Source organism: Pseudorasbora parva, chromosome 14 (genome assembly GCF_024679245.1).
Source record: "Pseudorasbora parva isolate DD20220531a chromosome 14, ASM2467924v1, whole genome shotgun sequence".
Taxonomy (NCBI): Eukaryota; Metazoa; Chordata; class Actinopteri; order Cypriniformes; family Gobionidae; genus Pseudorasbora; species Pseudorasbora parva.
Window position 1 is genome coordinate 24,727,926 of NC_090185.1, and position 21,546 is coordinate 24,749,471.

Sequence of the window (21,546 nt, forward strand, 5' to 3'; positions counted from 1 at the left end):
CATTGATGTTACCTTTCCAGATGTGTAAGCTGCCCATGCCACACACACTCATGCAACCCCATACCATCAGAGATGCAGGCTCCTCAACTGAGCGCTGAGAACAACTTGGGTTGTCCTGTTCCTCTTTAGTCCGGATGACATGGTGTCCCAGTTTTCCAAAAAGAACTTCAAATTTTGATTCGTCTGACAACAGACCAGTTTTCCACTTTGCCACAGTCCATTTTAAATGAGCCTTGGCCCAGAGAAAACGCCTACGCTTCTAGATCATGGAATAATGTCAGGGCGCATTCCATCGACTTCTCATTGGTTCTTTTCTGCTCTGCAACATACCCAACATATTATGCATTAAATGCAGACTTACAGGAAATGCGACTGGTTTATCTGTCGTTATCTGTAACTAACATGATGCAGTTGACAGAAAACTGAAATCTATGATTATGAAAATTGCCTCAGGTGCCACAGCCACTGTTTCTATCAAGGTAGATGAATGTTGTTGTCTATTTTATGCCACAGGTTTTATGAACTATCAGAATTTGCATTTAATCAAGGACTTACTTTTTGGCTTCTAGAAAGAAATTAAAAAGTAATAGTGCTGAATATTATTATTGATGTTTTGTTTTTTTGTGTTTTGTAGTTATTATATATCTGAAGGAAAAATGGGGGATTACTACTACTGTGGATGTTGTGTCTGTTGCTTGTCTGAAAAAAAGAGGAATGCCATTGCTAAAAATACGGAAATCGACCTCATCCTGGCTGAGCAGAAGAAAAGAGAACCCAGAGAAATTAAATTGCTTTTATTGGGTGAGATGATTCTGTCTTTTATCAGAAATCTCATTAAAACTTCCAAAAAATATCTAGGGTGACCACCTAACTGCTCTGTTGCAGGACATTTTATGTGAGAGATCAATTTAGTACTATTCTACTATGTAAATACTGATTTACATTAAATGGAAAGCCTATTTGCCATCATGTTGGATGATAGCGTTTTAAATCACTAATAAGCTCTGTTAATTGTGACCAGCTCTATGACTGGCTCGGATTCAAGTGATACAATACTTTACTGGTCCCGCATTATTTTAGGTGGCCTTAACTACTATGTACAGTACTTACATCAAAAATAAGTAATGTACGTATTGTGTTTAAGTTGCATTATAAAACACTTCTGCTGATATTGAGGTGAGATATGTGTAAGTTCAAGAGTAAAGTTAGGGACAGGTGTGGTGGTGTGGGTCAGTTTAAGGGTAAAGTTAGGGACAGGTGTGGTGGTGTGGGTCAGTTTAAGGGTAAAGTTAGGGACAGGTGTGGTGGTGTGGGTCAGTTTAAGGGTAAAGTTAGGAACAGGTGTGGTGGTGTGGGTAAGTTTAAGGGTAAAGTTAGGGACAGGTGTGGTGGTGTGGGTCAGTTTAAGGGTAAAGTTAGGGACAGGTGTGGTGGTGTGGGTAAGTTCAAGGGTAAAGTTAGGGACAGGTGTGGTGGTGTGGGTAAGTTCAAGGGTAAAGTTAGGGACAGGTGGGGTGGTGTGGGTCAGTTTAAGGGTAAAGTTAGGGACAGGTGTGGTGGTGTGGATCCGTTTAGGGGGTAAAGTTAAGGACAGGTGTGGTGGTGTGGGTCAGTTTAAGGGTAAAGTTAGGGACAGGTGTGGTGGTGTGGGTCAGTTTAAGGGTAAAGTTAGGGACAGGTGTGGTGGTGTGGGTCAGTTTAAGGGTAAAGTTAGGGACAGGTGTGGTGGTGTGGGTCAGTTCAAGGGTAAAGTTAGGGACAGGTGTGGTGGTGTGGGTAAGTTTAAGGGTAAAGTTAGGGACAGGTGTGGTGGTGTGGGTAAGTTCAAGGGTAAAGTTAGGGACAGGTGTGGTGGTGTGGGTAAGTTCAAGGGTAAAGTTAGGGACAGGTGTGGTGGTGTGGGTCAGTTTAACGGTAAAGTTAGGGACAGGTGTGGTGGTGTGGGTCCGTTTAGGGGGTAAAGTTAAGGACAGGTGTGGTGGTGTGGGTCAGTTTAAGGGTAAAGTTAGGGACAGGTGTGGTGGTGTGGGTCCGTTTAGGGGGTAAAGTTAAGGACAGGTGTGGTGGTGTGGGTCAGTTTAAGGGTAAAGTTAGGGACAGGTGTGGTGGTGTGGGTCAGTTTAAGGGTAAAGTTAGGGACAGGTGTGGTGGTGTGGGTCAGTTCAAGGGTAAAGTTAGGGACAGGTGTGGTGGTGTGGGTAAGTTTAAGGGTAAAGTTAGGGACAGGTGTGGTGGTGTTGGTAAGTTTAAGGGTAAAGTTAGGGACAGGTGTGGTGGTGTGGGTCAGTTCAAGGGTAAAGTTAGGGACAGGTGTGGTGGTGTGGGTCAGTTTAAGGGTAAAGTTAGGGACAGGTGTGGTGGTGTGGGTCAGTTTAAGGGTAAAGTTAGGGACAGGTGTGGTGGTGTGGGTCAGTTTAACGGTAAAGTTAGGGACAGGTTTGGTGGTGTGGGTCCGTTTAGGGGGTAAAGTTAAGGACAGGTGTGGTGGTGTGGGTCAGTTTAAGGGTAAAGTTAGGGACAGGTGTGGTGGTGTGGGTCAGTTTAAGGGTAAAGTTAGGGACAGGTGTGGTGGTGTGGGTCAGTTTAAGGGTAAAGTTAGGGACAGGTGTGGTGGTGTGGGTCAGTTTAAGGGTAAAGTTAGGGACAGGTGTGGTGGTGTGGGTAAGTTTAAGGGTAAAGTTAGGGACAGGTGTGGTGGTGTCGGTCAGTTCAAGGGTAAAGTTAGGGACAGGTGTGGTGGTGTGGGTCAGTTCAAGGGTAAAGTTAGGGACAGGTGTGGTGTTGTGGGTCAGTTTAAGGGAAAAGTTAGGGACAGGTGTGGTGGTGTGGGTCAGTTTAAGGGTAAAGTTAGGGACAGGTGTGGTGGTGTGGGTAAGTTCAAGAGTAAAAGTTAGGGACAGGTGTGGTGGTGTGGGTAAGTTCAAGAGCAAAGTTAGGGACAGGTGTGGTGGTGTGGGTAAGTTCAAGAGTAAAGTTAGGGACAGGTGTGGTGGTGTGGGTCAGTTTAAGGGTAAAGTTAGGGACAGGTGTGGAGGTGTGGGTCAGTTTAAGGGTAAAGTTAAGGACAGGTGTGGTGGTGTGGGTCAGTTTAAGGGTAAAGTTAGGAACAGGTGTGGTGGTGTGGGTAAGTTTAAGGGTAAAGTTAGGGACAGGTGGGGTGGTGTGGGTCAGTTTAAGGGTAAAGTTAGGGGCAGGTGTGGTGGTGTGGGTAAGTTTAAGGGTAAAGTTAGGGACAGGTGTGGTGGTGTGGGTAAGTTCAAGGGTAAAGTTAGGGACAGGTGTGGTGGTGTGGGTCAGTTTAAGGGTAAAGTTAGGGACAGGTGTGGTGGTGTGGGTCCGTTTAGGGGGTAAAGTTAAGGACAGGTGTGGTGGTGTGGGTCAGTTTAAGGGTAAAGTTAGGGACAGGTGTGGTGGTGTGGGTAAGTTTAAGGGTAAAGTTAGGGACAGGTGTGGTGGTGTCGGTCAGTTCAAGGGTAAAGTTAGGGACAGGTGTGGTGGTGTGGGTCAGTTCAAGGGTAAAGTTAGGGACAGGTGTGGTGGTGTGGGTCAGTTTAAGGGTAAAGTTAGGGACAGGTGTGGTGTTGTGGGTAAGTTTAAGGGTAAAGATAGGGACAGGACAGGTGTGGTGGTGTGGGTAAGTTTAAGGGTAAAGTTAAGGACAGGACAGGTGTGGTGGTGTGGGTAAGTTTAAGGGTAAAGTTAGGGACAGGACAGGTGTGGTGGTGTGGGTAAGTTTAAGGGTAAAGTTAGGGACAGGTGTGGTGGTGTGGGTAAGTTTAAGGGTAAAGATAGGGACAGGACAGGTGTGGTGGTGTGGGTAAGTTTAAGGTTAAAGTTAGGGACAGGACAGGTGTGGTGGTGTGGGTAAGTTTAAGGGTAAAGTTAGGGACAGGTGTGGTGGTGTGGGTAAGTTTAAGGGTAAAGTTAGGGACAGGACAGGTGTGGTGGTGTGGGTAAGTTTAAGGGTAAAGTTAGGGACAGGTGTGGTGGTGTGGGTAAGTTTAAGTGTAAGGTTAGGGACAGGTGTGGTGTGTGTAAGTTTAAGAGTAAAGTTAGGGACGGGTGTGGTGGTGTGGGTAAGTTTAAGGGTAAAGTTAGGGACAGGTGTGGTGGTGTGGCTAAGTTTAAGGGTAAAGTTAGGGACAGGTGTGGTGGTGTGGCTAAGTTTAAGGGTAAAGTTAGGGACAGGTGTGGTGGTGTGGCTAAGTTTAAGGGTAAAGTTAGGGACAGGTGTGGTGGTGTGGGTCAGTTTAAGGGTAAAGTTAGGGACATGTGTGGCGGTACGGGTTGGTTTAAGGGTTGGGTTAGGTGTAAGGGAAGTAAAAGTGCATTAAAATAGTAGTAACATATGCAGGAGAAATATGAATGCCATGTGTAAGAATTAAAAACAAGAATATTTAAAACAGTTGTAGATAATTAGACATAGTAATTTTCCGAGGTTGTGGTCTGATCTGACTGGCCCCAAAGCAACTCGAGGATGTGCTGATCACCTTTCTGATATTATTGATTTTCTCTGAGAAGTAGGAAGCAATCTCACAGCATTTGCTGTCTGAGAGCATTTCACTGAGAATGTGACTCGATTAGTCTCTTGACAAGTAGCAAAAAGAGTGTGTGTGTTGTTTATGTTTCTGTTTATAATATTTCAGAAGATGGTCTGTCTAGCTTTGCCTAATTCCACATTGAAAGCATGAATAGTGTCTTTATAGGTGTTATAGTGGACTACAAGTTTTGTCTTCTGCCACATGCGTTTAGATTTCCTTCATTGTCTTTTCATTATTTGCACTGCTGAGTTTCTCCAAGGTGCTTTTTGTTTGCCACTCTTTTCCCTGACTTTCAGAGAAGCAATATCAATTACACTCTTTACTTCTGAGGTAAAGGAGTCAAGGAGAAAATGAACAGAGTCTGCAGATATGCTTGGTGTTCGCAATATAGCCTTCATAAACAGCACATCTCTTTTTGACAGAGACAGAGCTAACTTCAATGACAGGAAAGATCAGTATATCAATGAAAATACAGAAATGATCAGACAGTACCACATCTTTAATAACAATCGATGAAATGTTTAGAACCTACTGATAAGTAAATCTAGACTGTGTCCACGATTGTGTGTGGGTCCATGTACATGGCATGCTGTTTCAAATCAAAAGTAGTAAAAACAGTCATTAGCTCGTTTGTTGAACTGGATTCAGCATTGGCTATGTGACTGTTTAAATCCCCAGTAATAGCAAAACTCTGAGGAAATTGTTGATAACAGTTATGTAAAGTCCTCAATAAAGCCTGAGAGTATTTCGGAGGCCTGTAAATAATGACCTACAAATAATGGTAAATAATGCAGTTATAAATGTAATTACATAAATTAATTACAGATGTAATTATATGCAGCTAATTAAAAAAATGTAAGTAATGTAAAAACATGTATGTACGCAATAAGTGCATTGTATCAAATGATTAATTAACATTCCTATGCTTCATCCAAACAGTCATCATCAGTAAAAAAAAAAAAATCCCTTTCTATGAATGAGTTGGTTGGTTATTTTTCTGCTCTAGCTGTAAATTATAATGCTCAAAATAATTAAATGGTTTCAGTAGGGTAAACTTAAAGGGTTAGTTCACCCAAAAATGAAATTAGTATCATTAATGACTCACCGAAATGTCGTTCCACACCCGTAAGACCTCCGTTCATCTTCAGAACACAGTTTAAGATATTTTATATTTTAGTCCCAGAACATATGCAGTCTATGCACACGTTACTGTCCAATCTCTTGAAGCATCGAAAATACATTTTGGTCCAAAAAAAAAAAAAAAAAACGTTTACTTTATTTAGCATTGTCTTCTCTTCCATGTTCCTCAAATAAAGATTCAAACGGTTATGAATCAGTGAATCGATCAATGATTCAGATCGCCAATGTCACGTGATTTCAGCAGTTTGACAGGTTGACACACGGTCCAAACTGCTCAAATCACGGGACATTGGCGATAGAACAACTTGAAGATGAGTAAATGATGAACTGACAATCTCAAGTATGAAGGAGCACAACATAGTACAGAGAAATTATATATACACACACAAAGTACATTAACACAAAGTATAAAAGAGAAAAAAGAAACATGAACTAAAATATTTGTGACTGCTATCCAGATGTCACGACAAAGGTGTTTAATCCTAAAACATACAGGGGAACAATAAGTGTGTAATAAGTTAACACTGTATACTGTTGCACAAATGGCAAAATATCTTCATCACAAAACAATGTGCGTTCATAAAAATATTTTTCCACTATTTAAAAAAACAATCTCGATGAGGCCAGTGCTAAGTGGGAGATACTGGCCACCCAGATGAGCTGAGAGAGCTGTCTGAGGGGCTCTGAACCTGCAGCTAATGTACAACAAAACAAGCATCATTTCCTCTTCATATGGGACATCTGATTACCACAGCAGTCGCTTACATCTGTTAATATTTAATACACTATCACTACAACTGATCTCCAACTTCATAGTTTCACTACACAAAAATTAACAGATCAAATTGCTCATACCTCTGCTTAGCCCCATGACGAACAGTGGTCGAAAGCTGATGATGTAATACTGGGTGGGTGGGCCCGCTGGACCTGTTATGCTGCGCTGTCCTCTAGCAGAAGTGGAGGAGGGGGATCCGGGGTAATGCCAGACTCTGGAGAAACAGAAACAGATGGGTGGTAAGGTTAAGAATGAAGCTGAAGCTGAAGTTTGTAATAATAATAATAATAATAATAATAATAATAATAATTTATTACATTTATATAGTGCTTTTCTAGGCACCCAAAGCGCTTTACATAGAAGGGGAAATCTCAACCACCACCAATGTGCAGCACCCACCTGGATGATGCGACGGCAGCCATATTGCGCCAGAATGCTCACCACACACCAGCTGATTGGTGGAGAGGAGACAGAGTGATAAGGCCAATCATTATATGGGGATTATTAGGAGGCCATGATGGACTGGGGCCAATGGGCAAATTTGGCCAGGATGCCGGGGTTACACCCCTAATCTTTATCGAAAGACATCCTGGGATTTTTAACGACCACAGAGAGTCAGGACCTCGGTTTAACGACTCATCCGAAAGACGGTGCTCTTTGACAGTACAGTGTCCCCATCACTATACTGGGGTGTTAGGACCCACACAGACCATAGGGTGAGCGCCCCCTGCTGGTCTCACTAACACCTCTACAAGCAGCTACCTGGTTTTCCCAGTTGGTCTCTCATCCAGGTACTGACCAGGCTCAGCCCTGCTTAGCTTCGGTGGGAAACCAGTCTTGGGCTACAGGGTGATATGGCTGCTGGTTGTAGGTGACCGGATTGATCTGCTGCAAGATGGTGAAGGGGCCAACGAATCTGGGACTCAACTTCTTGCACTGCAGACGGAGTCTGATGTCCCGGGTGGACAGCCAGACCTACTGCCCTACTTGGAACGTGGGGGCCTTTGAGCGGCGAAGGTCAGCTGTCATCCTGCGTTTGCGGAGAGCCCTCTGAAGTTGGGAGTGCGCAGAGTCCCAGACCCTCTCACTCTCCCGGAACCAGTAGTCAACAGCAGGGACATCGGAGGGTTCCCCTGACCATGGGAAGAGTGGTGGTTGATAGCCAAGTACGCACTGAAATGGGGTGAGACCAGTGGTAGGCTGGCAAAGAGTTTACATCCAATCTCCTGAATCTTACGTTCCATCTGCCCATTCGTTTGGGGATGGTATCCAGATGACAGGCTGACGGTTACACCTAGGAGGGAGATAAAGGCTTTCCAAACCTTGGAGATGAACTGTGGACCTCTGTCTGATACAATGTCTTCAGGGATGCCGTAACATCGGAAGATGTGATTGAACATTAATACCGGCGTTTCCAGGGCAGTGGGCAGACCTCATAGTGGAATTAGGCGGCAGGACTTGGAGAAACGGTCTACCACTACCAGAACACAGGTGCAGTTCTCGAAGACTGGGAGGTCTGTGATAAAATCCACTCCTAGGTGTGACCATGGGCGGTTGGGAACGGGCAGAGGATGGAGCTTTCCAGCTGGTAGGTGGGGTGGACTTTTGGCCATGGCACATTCCGCACATCCCTGCACGTACCTTCTGACATCTGGGGCCACCAGAAGAGTTGGCGTAGCAGTGAGAGGATTTAATTGACCCCAGGGTGACCAGTGCCCAGAGAAGTGTGAGAGGAGTGGATTAGCGGAATGCAACTTGGTCTGGTGACAAACTATAGGTCTGGAGGACAACCCGGCGGAACGTGGGAGGAGGCATTGGCAGAGGGCAGGGTCTCTTCTGACCAGGTGATCGGGGCAACGAAGAGTTGAGCAGGAATGATGGGCTCCATCTCCTCTGTGTTCTCTTCAGGACTATGGATGTGGGAAAGGGCGTCGCCTTGATGTTCTTGGCGCCAGGTCGATAGGAGATGTTGAAGTGGAACCGTGTGAAGAATAGTGCCCATCTGGCCTGGCAGGAATTTAGGCATTTGGCCTCTTGGAGATAGCTCAGGTTTTTGTGGTCTGTGAGTACCAGGAATGGGTGTTTTGCGCCCTCTAACCAGTGCCTCCACTCCTCTAGTGCCAGTTTGATGGCGAGGAGTTCACGGTTGCCAATGTCGTAGTTGACTTTTGCCAGGTTGAGCTTGCGGGAGAAGAAGGCACATGGATAGAGGCAGCTGGGATTCCCCTACTACTGAGACAGGACCGCTCCCACTCCTGTGGTGGAGGCGTCCACCTCCACGACGAAGGGAAGCCCGTTGAGGACAGAAGACGTCGCTGAAGGGGGCGTAACAGGATGGGACATCCACCGAATGTCACCCAACTGGACTCTAGATGGACATGGTGCAGACATGGAGATCTTGGGAATGAGGAGAGGGACATGAACCAGAGATGGGAAGCAGTCCAGGAAACAGATGTTGCCCCACTTCAGGACTTCTCCCGTCTTCCAGGAGATGACTGGGCTGTGCTGCTCTAACCATGGGTGCCCTAAGATGATGTCAGTGGTGGATTCCTCCAGAACAAGCAGATGTAAGTGTTCCATATGAAGAATACCAACTTGAATGCCAATAGGGCCGACAGTGCGACTGACCTGCCTCTGACTGAGGGGGTTTTCCGGTTATCGATTGGATCTGGTAAATAGTTGGAGTGGCGGTCGTATGGAGTTTGAGCTGGTGGCAGAGGGTCACCTAGATTAAATTACAGGCTTACCCAGAGTCGAGGAGGGAAGAAACTGGAAGAGAAATACCAGCAGCAGTAAGGTTTACAGTATTGGTGAGTTGTTTCATTTTCTGAAGGGAATGATCGCACTCACCATAGGACATGGAGGACGGACAGGACATTCAGAGATGCAATGCCCAGGGAGACCACAATATAAACAGAGACCCTGGGTCAGCCGCCTCTGCCGCTCTGCCACTGTCAGTCTCTAATTATCCAGTTGCATGGCCTCGCTGGCTGGTTCTGGAGAGCTGACCCCATCTGGTCGGCGGAGGTATGGAGAGAATTACGGCTGGCCCTGGTGTTCTACGATACACAACTGCATACAAGTGGTGAAGCGAATGGAGAGTTGAATGAACCATTCTAGCCTGATGGTATCGTCATATCTCCAGGACCCGCGTGCATTGAAGCAGAAACCTTTTGCAATCATCCGCCGAAACAGAGTAGGGCGCTGGTCTGGCCATGGGACTGGCGCACTCCATCTGCAAAGAAGAAGCAGTGTTGTTTCCGGAAGTGCTCGCTGGTAAAGGTGCACTGGTGGGGAGAGCTCGCCGAACGGCGTAAATGAGCTTTTGGAATGGATCCGGGGTGATCATCCTAATCTGTGCGGTGTTGGTCCGGTCTTCTGTTACAAACAGAGAGGACACGGAGAACTGGAAACAGTGAAACACAGAGCTTACTTAACACAACCAGGTTATGAGCGGATGAGGTGAGTGATGGCAAGTCGTATCCAGGGAGAGTGACACAATACTGTACGTCTTGGATGTAGGTGTTTGGCAAATTGGGAGACTGAAGCAATGGAGACAGGGAGACAAGATGAGGAGACACTCGGGAGACGAGGAGACACAGGTAAGTATGCAGGTGAGTCCGTGGAAGCGAGCATGAGCATGAGCAAACGAGACCGGACAGTGACAGAGTGAATGCGTGGGGTATAAGTGCAGGTGGTGATTGCAGTGCTGATGATGTGCAGGTGCGTGCAATCAGTATTCTGGTGACTGTGATCATTGTGTCTGGGAGAGGGTGGAGCCTGGTGTGCTTGTAACACATACGCACAACAGAATCTCTCACTTCATTCAAAAGACAGGTAAAAACTCATCTCTTCCATGAGCACTTAATCTTATCATAAATAAAAAATAAAATAAATAAAAATAAAAACTCTTCCTTCTCTATTTTTTTTTTTTGGCTTTTCCCTCCCTATTCTAGTTTTTGCTACTCTGAGTAATATCCAAATCTTTGTATTTAGGGCACTTTTTGCGTTTCTTCGCCTCTTCATGACAGATCGCTTCCTGTGATCCTCAGTTGTAAGTCGCTTTGGATAAAAGCGACTGCTAAATGCGTTAATGTAATTGTAAAATATACAAAAAAGTACAAAATAAAAATCTGCAAGTTCCTCTTAGAATTACATAACTTAAAATGTGTATGTAATGTAATGTAATGTCTGGTGATAACAATGTTATTTATTTGAGGTCATCATGTGTGCTTATTTTTACTTTCTCACAACAAGATTGTCCCATAGAGACAACTGTAAAATCGACTATTATTAGTAACAACATTTATTTTCATGTGTTAGCAGGTTTTCAATGCTGAAGAATGCGATTGTTTTGATTTCATTTAGGCTCGGAAGGAAGCGGAAAGACAACACTTATGAAGCAGATGAAGATTATTCATGGAAAGGGCTTCTCGGATGACGAGAGGCGTAACTACGCTAAACTGGTTTTTCAGAATATTCTCCAAGCTATGAGTGCAATAACAGAAGCCATGAACACGCTTAAGATTCCCTACTCAAACCCACAGAACGAGGTGATTACAGAGGGCCATTTTATATCAACAATCTGGGAAGTGGAATTGGCAAAAAAATACATACATAAATATATTATTAATAATCTAATAATAATAGTTTAACTAATAATAATTATTATAAAATTATTCATTATTAAATTATTTATACATACTAACAGTAAAAAATACAAATTAAATTGGCTTGTTGGCACTGATTTAATATTGGATGTTGTACTGTAATGTATGATTTGCAGTCTCATGAGTTCTGTGATATCTGTAGATTTATGCCCAGAGGTTCCAGGATCAGGACATACATCAGATAACGCAACTGCAGAGAAGTTACGTAGAGGCTATTCGTCACCTATGGGAAGACCAAGGCTTTAAGATCTGCTACGGACGGCGCAGAGAGTATCAGCTACTAGACTCCACTGAGTAGTAAGTGTGTTCAAGACAATTCCTGTCTTTTACTGACTTCCTGAATGTTCGTCATCTCCTTTCCTGATGCTACAAAATTAATGTTATGCAAATCAGTTAAGCAAATAATGCCTCCATAAGCTACAGCTCATGAAATTGTTTTCAGTCAAAGTGATATTTGTTATTGCATTATTATTTATTAATAATAATAATAACAAACTTGTTTTTTAAGCTTTATTGATGTCTTGGACCGCATCGCAGCCGAAGACTACATCCCTACATTGGGCGATATTCTACGTGTCCAATCTCCCTCCAATGGCATCACAGAGGAGTGTGTTAGTATTGAGAACATCACTGTGAGGTATGGCAATGACCAACCAAGCTTATGTTGGCATTTAAAAGGACAGTTCACCAAAATACTGTCATTATTCTGGCATAATTTATTCAAAATCAAATGTTAGTGAGCCGCTATCAAGACATCATCTGCAACTGCGGCTCAACTTTAAGGACACAGTGACTCACCAAAATATTCATCTAAAGCATAGCCCTTTGTAAAAACTGAATCGATAATGAATTGTAAAAAGCATTCTGTAACAAAAATTGTATTCTTGCCTATTTTAAAGGTGCTGTGTGTATAATTTATGAGGATCTATTGACAGAAATGCAATTTAATATACATAACTATGTTTTCAGTGGTGTATAAAGAGCTTACATAAAGAACCATTATGTTTTATTACCTTAGAATTAACACTTTCTATCTACATACACCTTGGGTCCCTTTACAGTGAAGTCACAATTTTGCACTGCCATGTTTCAACAGTAGCCCTTAATGGACTAACTGCTCTACAAAACGCCACTCTCTGCTGTCTCAGACGACATGTTTGTCCTGTGTAGGCCACCGTAGCTTCTCTATGCGCTTCGAAAAGGGAGGGGTGTGCAGTGGGCAGCTGCAATTCACAACCTCACCACTGATGCTACTTAAATTTTACACAGTGCACTGTAAGTGGATATATATTAAAGGGTCCTATAATACCCCTTTTTTACAACATGTAGAATAAGTATTTTATGTCCTCAGTGTGTATATGAAGTTTTAGCTCAAAATACCCCACAGATATCTCGAGAAGTGACAACATGTAGAATGCAACAGGACGTTTCTGAATAGTTAGTTGATGAATTTATGTTGCTGATGTGGAGTCATCGATTAGCATTTTCTGTCATGATAATCTATAAATCACTCATGTATAAACTGTTGCATCCCACGATGCCTTCAGAGCCAGAGAATATATGTGGCATGAAGATAGAACAAGTATAGTTTAGTTTAATTATGGTTAAAACTTATGTTGTCACATTGTATTGACATTTTGCCATTGCATGTGTAACGTATTGCAATGAATGTGAAAAGACGGATGCGACAGCTTGAGCAGACTTCTAAATGCTCTTTACTACAACAACTTACTCTTCTCAGCATGGCCTCACCCTCTTTGTTGTGTGTTCCCGGGGGCAGGGTTTATGTAAATTAGTGTTGGGGATTAACAGAATACATGTGCCAGCATTACGTATTCAGAATACAAATTATGAGTAACTGTATTCCGTTACAGACAGTTACAATTTAAATAGTTGGTATTTAGAATAGTTACATTGTTGAAATCAATGGATTACATTACGATACTTTTCTGTTTTACAAGTTTATTCACTCTCTAAATAAATTAAGGCAACTCAGTGCCTTTACCAGAAGCCCCAATATGAAAAAGTAAAAATGTGCGGTTTGTGTGATCAGTCACAATGGAGCCGGAAGAGGAGCAGTGGGAGGAGCTAGAGGTAGAGATGGCGCCAGATCAACAGAGCCAGGGCAAGAATGCGTTTCTATCTTGGAAATCTAGGAAAATTCTGTCATTAATTACTTACCCTAATGTTGTTTGATACCTGTAAGACCTCTGTGATGTTGTTTGATACTCATGGACAGCAATTTAGTCCATTCTAATGGTTTTGAAAGTGCTTTAGAAATAAAAGTTGAGTTGAGTCTGTTCATCTTCGTAACACAAATGAAGATATTTTCTGTTGAAATCCGATGGCTCAGAAAGGCCACGCCTGCCATTGCATTGCACCGGGTGTATAATAGTCCCCTAAAAGTGATTTTTGGTCTGTTTTTCAGGATTGTAAATGTCGGGGGTCAGAGAGGACAGAGAAATAAGTGGATCCATTGCTTTGAGAATGTGACGTCGCTCATATTTCTAGCCTCCCTCACAGAGTACGACCAACTTCTAGAGAATAACAAGGATGTATGTTTCTGCCTCTCTCCTTCCACAAGGACAGTCAGTTCACCCGGCAGCCATATTTGCTTCTGTGCAGCTACTTCAGCCACACTCACATTTAAAAATCTAATATTAACTGTCCCAAAAATGTTGCTTATGCTAAAATAGCAGGTGTTTCTCAAACAGAAGGCTGCATCCTTTGAGGCTGTGACCTTGTAGTCCAGTCCTTTGCACTGTAAAAAATTATTTAGAAAAAAAGTTACCTGGTTGCCTTAAAATTTTGAGTTCATTGAAATTAAAATTTTGAGTTAATACAATGAACATTTTTTGAGATTCGACAGCCTTTATTAAAATATTTTTAAAAGATTTTGTAAGCATATTGGGTAATTATGTGTGTGTTATTTCTGATGACGCAGTGAAACATGCCAAATTGTGTTATTTTCATGATTTATCAAATTTTTTATGTGGTTCAGATACAAAAATATTTTGAGTTTCTATTTATTAAACTAATTTCCTTCATTGTATCAACTCAAAATTTTAATTTCAATAAACTCAAAATTTTAAGGCAACCAGGCTACTTACTTTTTTAAGTTAAACCAACAAAAACCACCACAAATTTTTTACAGTGTGGAAGCTTGTAGGCTTGAGTATTCCTCCGCGTTGGCCTAGTAAGTGCGCATGCCAATGTCATACATGTTTCTGCCCTTGCGGTCATGACATGAAAATACTATTTCAATTATAATTTAAAAAATGCTTTAAATTAAAAACCTTTTTATTATTTTTACTATTATTGCAGTGCAGGTAATAACAACCATCTGTGGTCTCCCAGTGGTTTACATTATGCACATTTTAGCATTATGAGACCTTATCCTTCCCTCGGGTCATTTTGACCCAAAACTAAATTTTATATCTTTAAAAAAGAAAAGTGTTCATTGGATTGTTCCAAGACCCCAGGTCCTTTGTCACACTTAATCACGAATGACCACAAAAAATGACTGGATTTGAGGAGATTCGATTGTGCTTAAAAAAAAAAGTAACAAATCCTTCCCTCATGACTTCCTTGACCTCCTTAGGAATGAATGTGTGAGTGTGAGGAATGCTTCAGTACACATAGAAAAACCTATAAATGCTAAAACCTTACAAAAAACAATTTTTCATAATGTCTACATATGTATCTGAATGCATATAATGAATAAAAAAACCAGCGGAACGGCTCATTTGCTCCACATAGCACTAAGACCATCTAGTGGCAAGAGTCAATGAAATATGTGAAATATTTTGAGCTAAATTAAAATGGTTATGCAGGAAATTGTGTTATTTTGAATTAAATCTAAATGCGAAGAATGTGCTTAAATTAGTATTTATTTAAATCTAGTAATAAAATTAAATATAATAAAAACTTGCATTAAAAATAGGTTTTCTTCATCAAAATTAAATGAAATAAACTTTCTGGACAAAACAAGGATCATTTTTGGGCTTCAGGTCATTTTGACCTGCAAGGGAAGGATTTGTTACAAAGTGCGAGGGAGGAATGAGGGTTAATTTACAATAAAACAAAACAGTGCCTTTATCTCCAAAAATAATTTTGTGTTGCATTACATAATGAAATTAGACAAGCTCAGTGCTGATATTTTTTTCCTGCTAATGCTTTTTTTTTGTGATTTGGAAAGTCTGCAAAGGATTGTGGGTGTTTGGAGGATGTGATGGATAAACTTGATACATCTTTAAAAAAAGTCCAAATTAAGGATGCAAAACAAAGGCTGCATTCAAAGGATCTTTTAAATTGAGACAGATATTTTGACAGAGCTTGATGGTGGCAGTCGAGATATGCAATTCCAATCGAGAAGCAACTAGCGTATATGTCAAGCTGGTTCATAATACACATTCAGAAATCACACAGAACACATTTTTATTTTAAAACACAGTCAGTGAGGGGCTATTCAGCAATCAGTAGACCAATGTTCCATTCCAAACAGTCACACTCTGAATTTTGGATAACATACTAGAGTGCAACAGTCTGTTCCAGAATTAAAAACATTAATTTTCTCCTTATAAACCTTTGAAGACACATCTGCCTGTGCGCTACGAGGTTGTTAATCCATGGTATTTGCTTCTGCTAAAGCTGTCAGCCCACATTATTTCAGCTTATTTTTTTAAATAATTGTTTCAAAGTGAAATTCCTGGTGAAGAACTACATTACCCATGATGCTGTACAGAAATGTAGCCTACCAATCAAAATAGCTCTTTAGCTCTAGCCATTTGAAGCACTGTGATTGACATAATCAAGTTGATCTCACTACGCTTTCAAAATAATTGATCATATTTTTCATATAATCAACATTTGTAAATGATTGAATGTGTCAATGATGAATGAATGTTTTTATTATTAAATACACAGTCTTGTAGTCTTTTGGTCCAACTTTAAAAAACTTTTTTGCTTCAAATTAAACTTTGTAGTGTTGTGATTCACCTTGAAGCTGACTGGCTTGATTCATTGCTTATAACTCTTTAACAAGACTTTTAAAATTCCTATGGAAAATGAATGAGAAAAATAGGTCCAGAGCCAGTGCTGCTGCAAAAGGAGGGCTAGCAATGTTGCACTCTATTATGTCTAATGTCTGTTTGTTCTGATATCTCTCCTGTCATTCCTGTGTAATGAATCTGTTCATCTTTGTACTCTTTCTCTCTTTGGCTACAGAACCGTATGGAAGAGAGCTTATCACTGTTCTACACGACCATCCACTCAACGTGGTTTGCTAATTCCTCCGTCATCCTGTTCCTGAACAAAATGGACCTCCTGGATGAGAAGATTCAGTTCTCAGATCTAAAAACATACTTTCCTGGATTTCAAGGTAGTTTGATGCACATTAAATTAAAGGAAAGGCAGCACTATCTGTGTGATCTATTTTCTTTGTCGTACCTGATTCACTCTTCCTTTCCCTTCCTTTGTGGGTTGGCGCCACCTTCAGGCAAACATCGGGACGTTCAAGATGCCAAGCAGTTCATCAGAGAGTTATATACACAGAAAGCAGTTTGCAATGAGAACTCAAAAATACTTTATTCACACTTCACATGTGCTCTAGACTTCAGATGCACCCAGATAATATTCAGCGCAGTGAAAGAAACTATCTTGTTACAGGTTCTTAACAAGTTTAAACTGTTTTAATATCAATGCTAATCAATCTGGATTCAAAGACAAAGACACTACTTATAAAGCAGCTTTTGCATGATCAACATGTTTAATATTATTTATGACAGATTTCATCAAAACGATCTTCAGTTGTGTTTTTGAAGATTAGCGAAAGTCTTACAGGTTTGAAATGACATGTGGGCGAGTAATTGATGGCAGATTTTTTTTTTTTTTTAATTTTTGGGGGAACTAGCCCTTTTAAACTGTCTGAAAACAAAACAGGGTTCACAAACTGTCTAAGTATATTCACCATTGTCCATGTCGGTATAATCTCTGTATATAATAGAGTATAAACTTTAAGAACATCTTTTTAAGGTCAACATTTAAACCACTGAAGTTTTTTACATTTTTACATTTGTCTCTTTAAATATTAGATAACATTTTAGCACTTCCGGTTCCATTGTGTATGAGTTTTCAAAGGGTTTTCGATGTTTTTTTGGTTAAGGGTGTGTTCACACTTAGTTTGGTTCACTTGGTTCGTTTGGTCCACACCTGAAAAAAAGTCCTGGTCCATTTAGCATTCACAGTGACATTTTAACACTGAACCTTAAAATGCCGAACCTATAGACATGGATATTTTTTACAACCTGATTGGTCAAGCTTTTGTTATATATATTTTAGTGCTGTGTGCTGGGCTAAATACTCTCATGTATGTTCGTACCCTACATATGATGGTATTTTGAGCAGTGTGAAAAAGCAGTTGAACTGACTGATAATGACAGTGACTTGCTGCCACCTGCTGTCAGTTTTAGTTTCATATTGAACAGATTAGTCGTTAAATCTAGACGCACCCTAGCGGCAGCAAATCTAATCTGCCGCAAGTGTCGTCTAGCAACTCTCAATACACTTCTGAGCTGTGAACGCCAAACTCTGGTTGGGTCAATCACATCTTGTATAGAGTCGGTGGGCGGGGCTTAACATAATGACGGCCGAGTTGCGCTTGCATGCTTTTAGTAGGGATGGGGAAATGAAGCCTCATGAAGCAGTGAGGTGTTACCCTGACTGTTTCGGGAAAAGATTCGAGGCGTCACGAGTGTCAAGAACAGCGCCATCTGGCTTATTTAAAATAAAGCGGGCAGAAGCCTGTGGAAGATCGAAGCTCTGTCCGATAAAACAATCACAACACAGTCCACCGTTTCAATGCTATGTGTACAAATAAAAGCCTTACATTTTTGTGTTTAATTTGTCCATTAAATAAATTAATTTACCAATTAAAGTGTGACAATAAAATATATATGAGCTATATATGTGATTCAAGAAGATCTAATGTAGGTATACTCTCCACACACACATAGTGAATAAGGCCATTCTGTGATATGATCATTAAATGTGCTTATGACACTATAGCAATGATAATGTTTGTGTACAGTGAATGACAGAAAAGTGATAAAGTTTTGAATTATTTTTATTAAGACATAAAAGCTGTTTTACAGTGGTGGGGCTGAGTCTATTTCTTCTCTTAGACAGTAGTTCCCCATTTATTTATTTTGTAAAGCATACACACATTGGAAGCTATAAACTCAAAATATTCCCAGATAGGGAAAGGCCATTACTCTTTTTTTTCATTACTCTATACAAACAACAACACCATATCCCCTAACACAAATTACCTAAAAAAGCCTCGGATTGAGCCCTGTCAAGGTGAGTTTCTAGACTAAATATCTTGATGTGGGTCTGGCTTGTCAGGTTAATTAAACGTATCACTTCATTGATTCCATCATGCCACATTTTTGGATTAAAGTTCATACTTTTAATAAGGTTTCCCCTGGACATGATTTTATGAAAGTAGGCTAAAGACTACCACCGCTTAATATAAAAATATGGTCTCGTTTCAAATGCATTGGTCAATATGCTTGCGTGGACTTCACTGTAGCCTATGTGCGCTGCTTCCTTTCCGTGAGAAAAATCAAGCACTTCGATTTCAGAATCTGTAATCAGATCTGTTGAAGATGCTGTTCATGTTTGTTAGCCCAGGACATTTTACAACACAGTAGGCTACAGTTAGGGTGATATGACTTAACCCATGATATAAGATTTTGGCCATATATATATCCAAGTCCTTCATCACAGACAGAATCAACATCAGTAGGCTATATTCGGCCACACCACAAGGTGTCACTACCTCATTACCCTACTCACAAATAAATGTAGGAAGAAATAAATGCATAAATAAATAAATGTAGAAATAATTAAATGTAGAAATAAATAAATGCATAAATAAATAAATGTAGAAATAATTAAATGCATAAATAAATAAATGCATAAATAAATAAATGTAGAAATAATTAAATGTATAAATAAATAAATGCATAAATAAATAAATATAGAAATAAATAAATGTAGAAAAGAATAAATGTGGAAATAAATAAATGTATAAATAAATAAAAGAATAAATAAAAATATATGGAAATTAATAATTATTTATACATTTTTTCCATATTTATGCATTTATTTATTTTTTTGCTTTTATATGTATGTTTATATATATATATATATATATATATATATATATATATATATATATATATATATATATATATATATATATATATATATATATATATATATATATATATATATATATATATCATTCCATAGGGGTCCCATAGCTTATATCTTCCCTTGCAAGTAACATAATTAATCATCATAAACACTATGGAAATATACTTTTAGTTAAAAACAAGTGCCAGTCACATTAAATAGTTGACCCAACTAACTTGGGAGGAATAATGCCAGGGCGCATTCCATTGAATTCCCATTGGTTCTTTTCTGCTCTGCAACATACTCAACATATTATGCATTAAAGGCAGAGTTACGGGAAGTGCAACTGGTTTATCTGTAGTCAACTAACATGACGCAGTTGACAGAAAACTGCGTTTAGGTAAACTCCTTCAAGGTGCCACAGCTAGTTTCTTTCAAGATGGATAGAACACTTTTCTAATTTCACGCCAGGTTTTACGAATGAAGGTGAGTGTTACTCCTGTTTATAGTTGTTTAATATGATATAACTCTTTATTTGTTGTCCACTGAAGAATTTTCACATTTTAATTTCAGTCAGAAAATACATTTATATTTTATTACAGACATGTAGAGCTTTTTTTTTTACACTAGTGATGGACATTACGTTAAAAAGTTTAGCTTATCTTAATTAAGCAACAAGCACGTGCTTCACCAATCGATTTTGACTCTAATATCGCTTTCATATAGCCTAACTAGGCTATAAAAATTCTGCTTATTTTAACTAGGCAATCACAACACAATAGGCTATACAAGATGTCATTAAGATATCCCGTCTATAACATATTAAGCTGTAACAATGTAGCCTACATGAGGGACACAACTATTTTTTCTTGTTCTAGTTTAGGGTTAAGGGTTAAAGTTCTAGTTAAATAATTTACTGAAAAAAACTTCAAAATACGTTTACTCCTAATCTGATTAATGTCACATCACATTTCAAATTACAAAATGCACGAATAACGTAGGCCTATATTTCATGATATTTTCATGATATCATGATATAATCATGATATTTTTTAATTCAAAACAGGTAAATTTAAACAAAATATCGAGTAGTTTACCTCACTAGATATTACTATTGTCCATTTAAAATATATCGTTAAACATAGTCAAAATTTAAACCTCACCTTGCTGTTAAAAAGAATAGAGGGTTGGAATTCGTGCTTTGCTTCTGTTAGTTTACAATAAATCCCGTCTTCTTGAATTTGATTGGTCATAGTATTTTACTGTTATGCTGCGTTTCAGACCGGTGTTACGAGAATTTTGATTTCTGAGATTTTCGGTTTCAGTGGGCGGAGCTCACATGCATATTTATGTGTTTCCCGGACATGCAGGTGAATGTGAGAATTTTAGTTCGCTCCTCCTATATCTCAGCAGATGTAGCCTATTCTTTCAAAAAAAGGTAAATCGTTTCAATGTCGCGCGAACTTATGCCTAACCTTCATTTATTTATTGCGTTTACGAAATGTTTATTAGTTTGCAGTGTTTATTAAAAATGTTTATTAAACATGCAATACCCCACCCATTGGTATCACTTTGGTATTTGGCTTAGGCCAGCAAGAGGGTTTCTACCCAGGGCCCAAAATTTGGTGCTAAACCACTTGTCTTTATTTTTTATGTTTACCAAGGCTGCATTTATCTGATTAGAAGAATGTTGTGAAATATTTTTACCAAATATGTTTTTTTATCTTGGGATGGCAGAGCTCCAGTCTTCAGTATCACATGAGTCATAGCCCTTCAGAAATCATTCTAATATGGATTTTCTGCTCAAGAAACATGTATCACAGTTGAAAATGGTTGTGCTGCTTAATGAAGTGTGGAAACCATTAGAATCCATTCTTGCTGAATAAAAGTTAACATTAAATCATAGTGATTTCAAACTTGTGTCATGCAAATCTTAAGAGTGATTAAAAAAGATAAATTAGTGTTTGTTGTGCATCAAAATAGATCAGATATAAATGATCATCAATGTGTCAAATCATCCAGGCAGTGCAACACATGGTCAAAGAAAGAGCAGATGACAGAGAGTAATATCAGTGTAGGTTGCAAAATGTTTATTAGGCCACTGACATGGTTGTGGGTGTTATTTCAGTCATTTGCAGAGGGATAACAATTTTAAAGCTTAATAAGGTAAGGTAACAGAGGTGCATAACAATAAATAAAATGATAATCTGTTCATAAGCAT

The 21,546-nt window shown here is 39.8% G+C and overlaps 2 protein-coding genes across 3 annotated transcripts in view; both read left to right on the plus strand.

Annotated features, from left to right (window-relative positions):
- LOC137040417 (guanine nucleotide-binding protein subunit alpha-14-like) overlaps nt 1–21,546 on the plus strand; it is a 168,715-nt gene that overhangs the window by 130,283 nt on the left and 16,886 nt on the right. Inside the window, exon 1 of one of the 2 annotated variants that reach the window (XM_067416007.1) lies at nt 19,753–19,811. The exons of the other annotated variant lie outside the window; for it this stretch is intronic. The gene's annotated coding sequence lies outside the window, so the exon portion shown is untranslated. Of the gene's footprint in view, nt 1–19,752; nt 19,812–21,546 lie in introns of those variants that run through there. 2 annotated transcript variants of the gene reach the window in all.
- LOC137040419 (guanine nucleotide-binding protein G(q) subunit alpha-like) lies at nt 38–18,113 on the plus strand. Its single transcript, XM_067416012.1, has 8 exons — nt 38–479; nt 635–801; nt 10,825–11,009; nt 11,269–11,423; nt 11,635–11,763; nt 13,555–13,681; nt 16,353–16,506; nt 16,624–18,113. Exons 2-8 carry the CDS (start codon nt 657–659, stop codon nt 16,818–16,820), a joined length of 1,092 nt encoding a protein of 363 aa, XP_067272113.1. The 5' UTR covers nt 38–479; nt 635–656; the 3' UTR covers nt 16,821–18,113.

What these genes read in the sequence shown, in the direction of transcription:
- LOC137040419 (XM_067416012.1), top strand. Translation starts at nt 657, where the DNA reads ATGGGGGATTACTACTACTGTGGATGTTGTGTCTGTTGCTTGTCTGAA. An exon ending in CTACTAGACTCCACTGAGTA is followed by an intron (nt 11,424 to 11,634) that starts GTAAGTGTGTTC and finishes TTGTTTTTTAAG; the next exon opens with CTTTATTGATGTCTTGGACC. An exon ending in TTCTAGAGAATAACAAGGAT is followed by an intron (nt 13,682 to 16,352) that starts GTATGTTTCTGC and finishes CTTTGGCTACAG; the next exon opens with AACCGTATGGAAGAGAGCTT.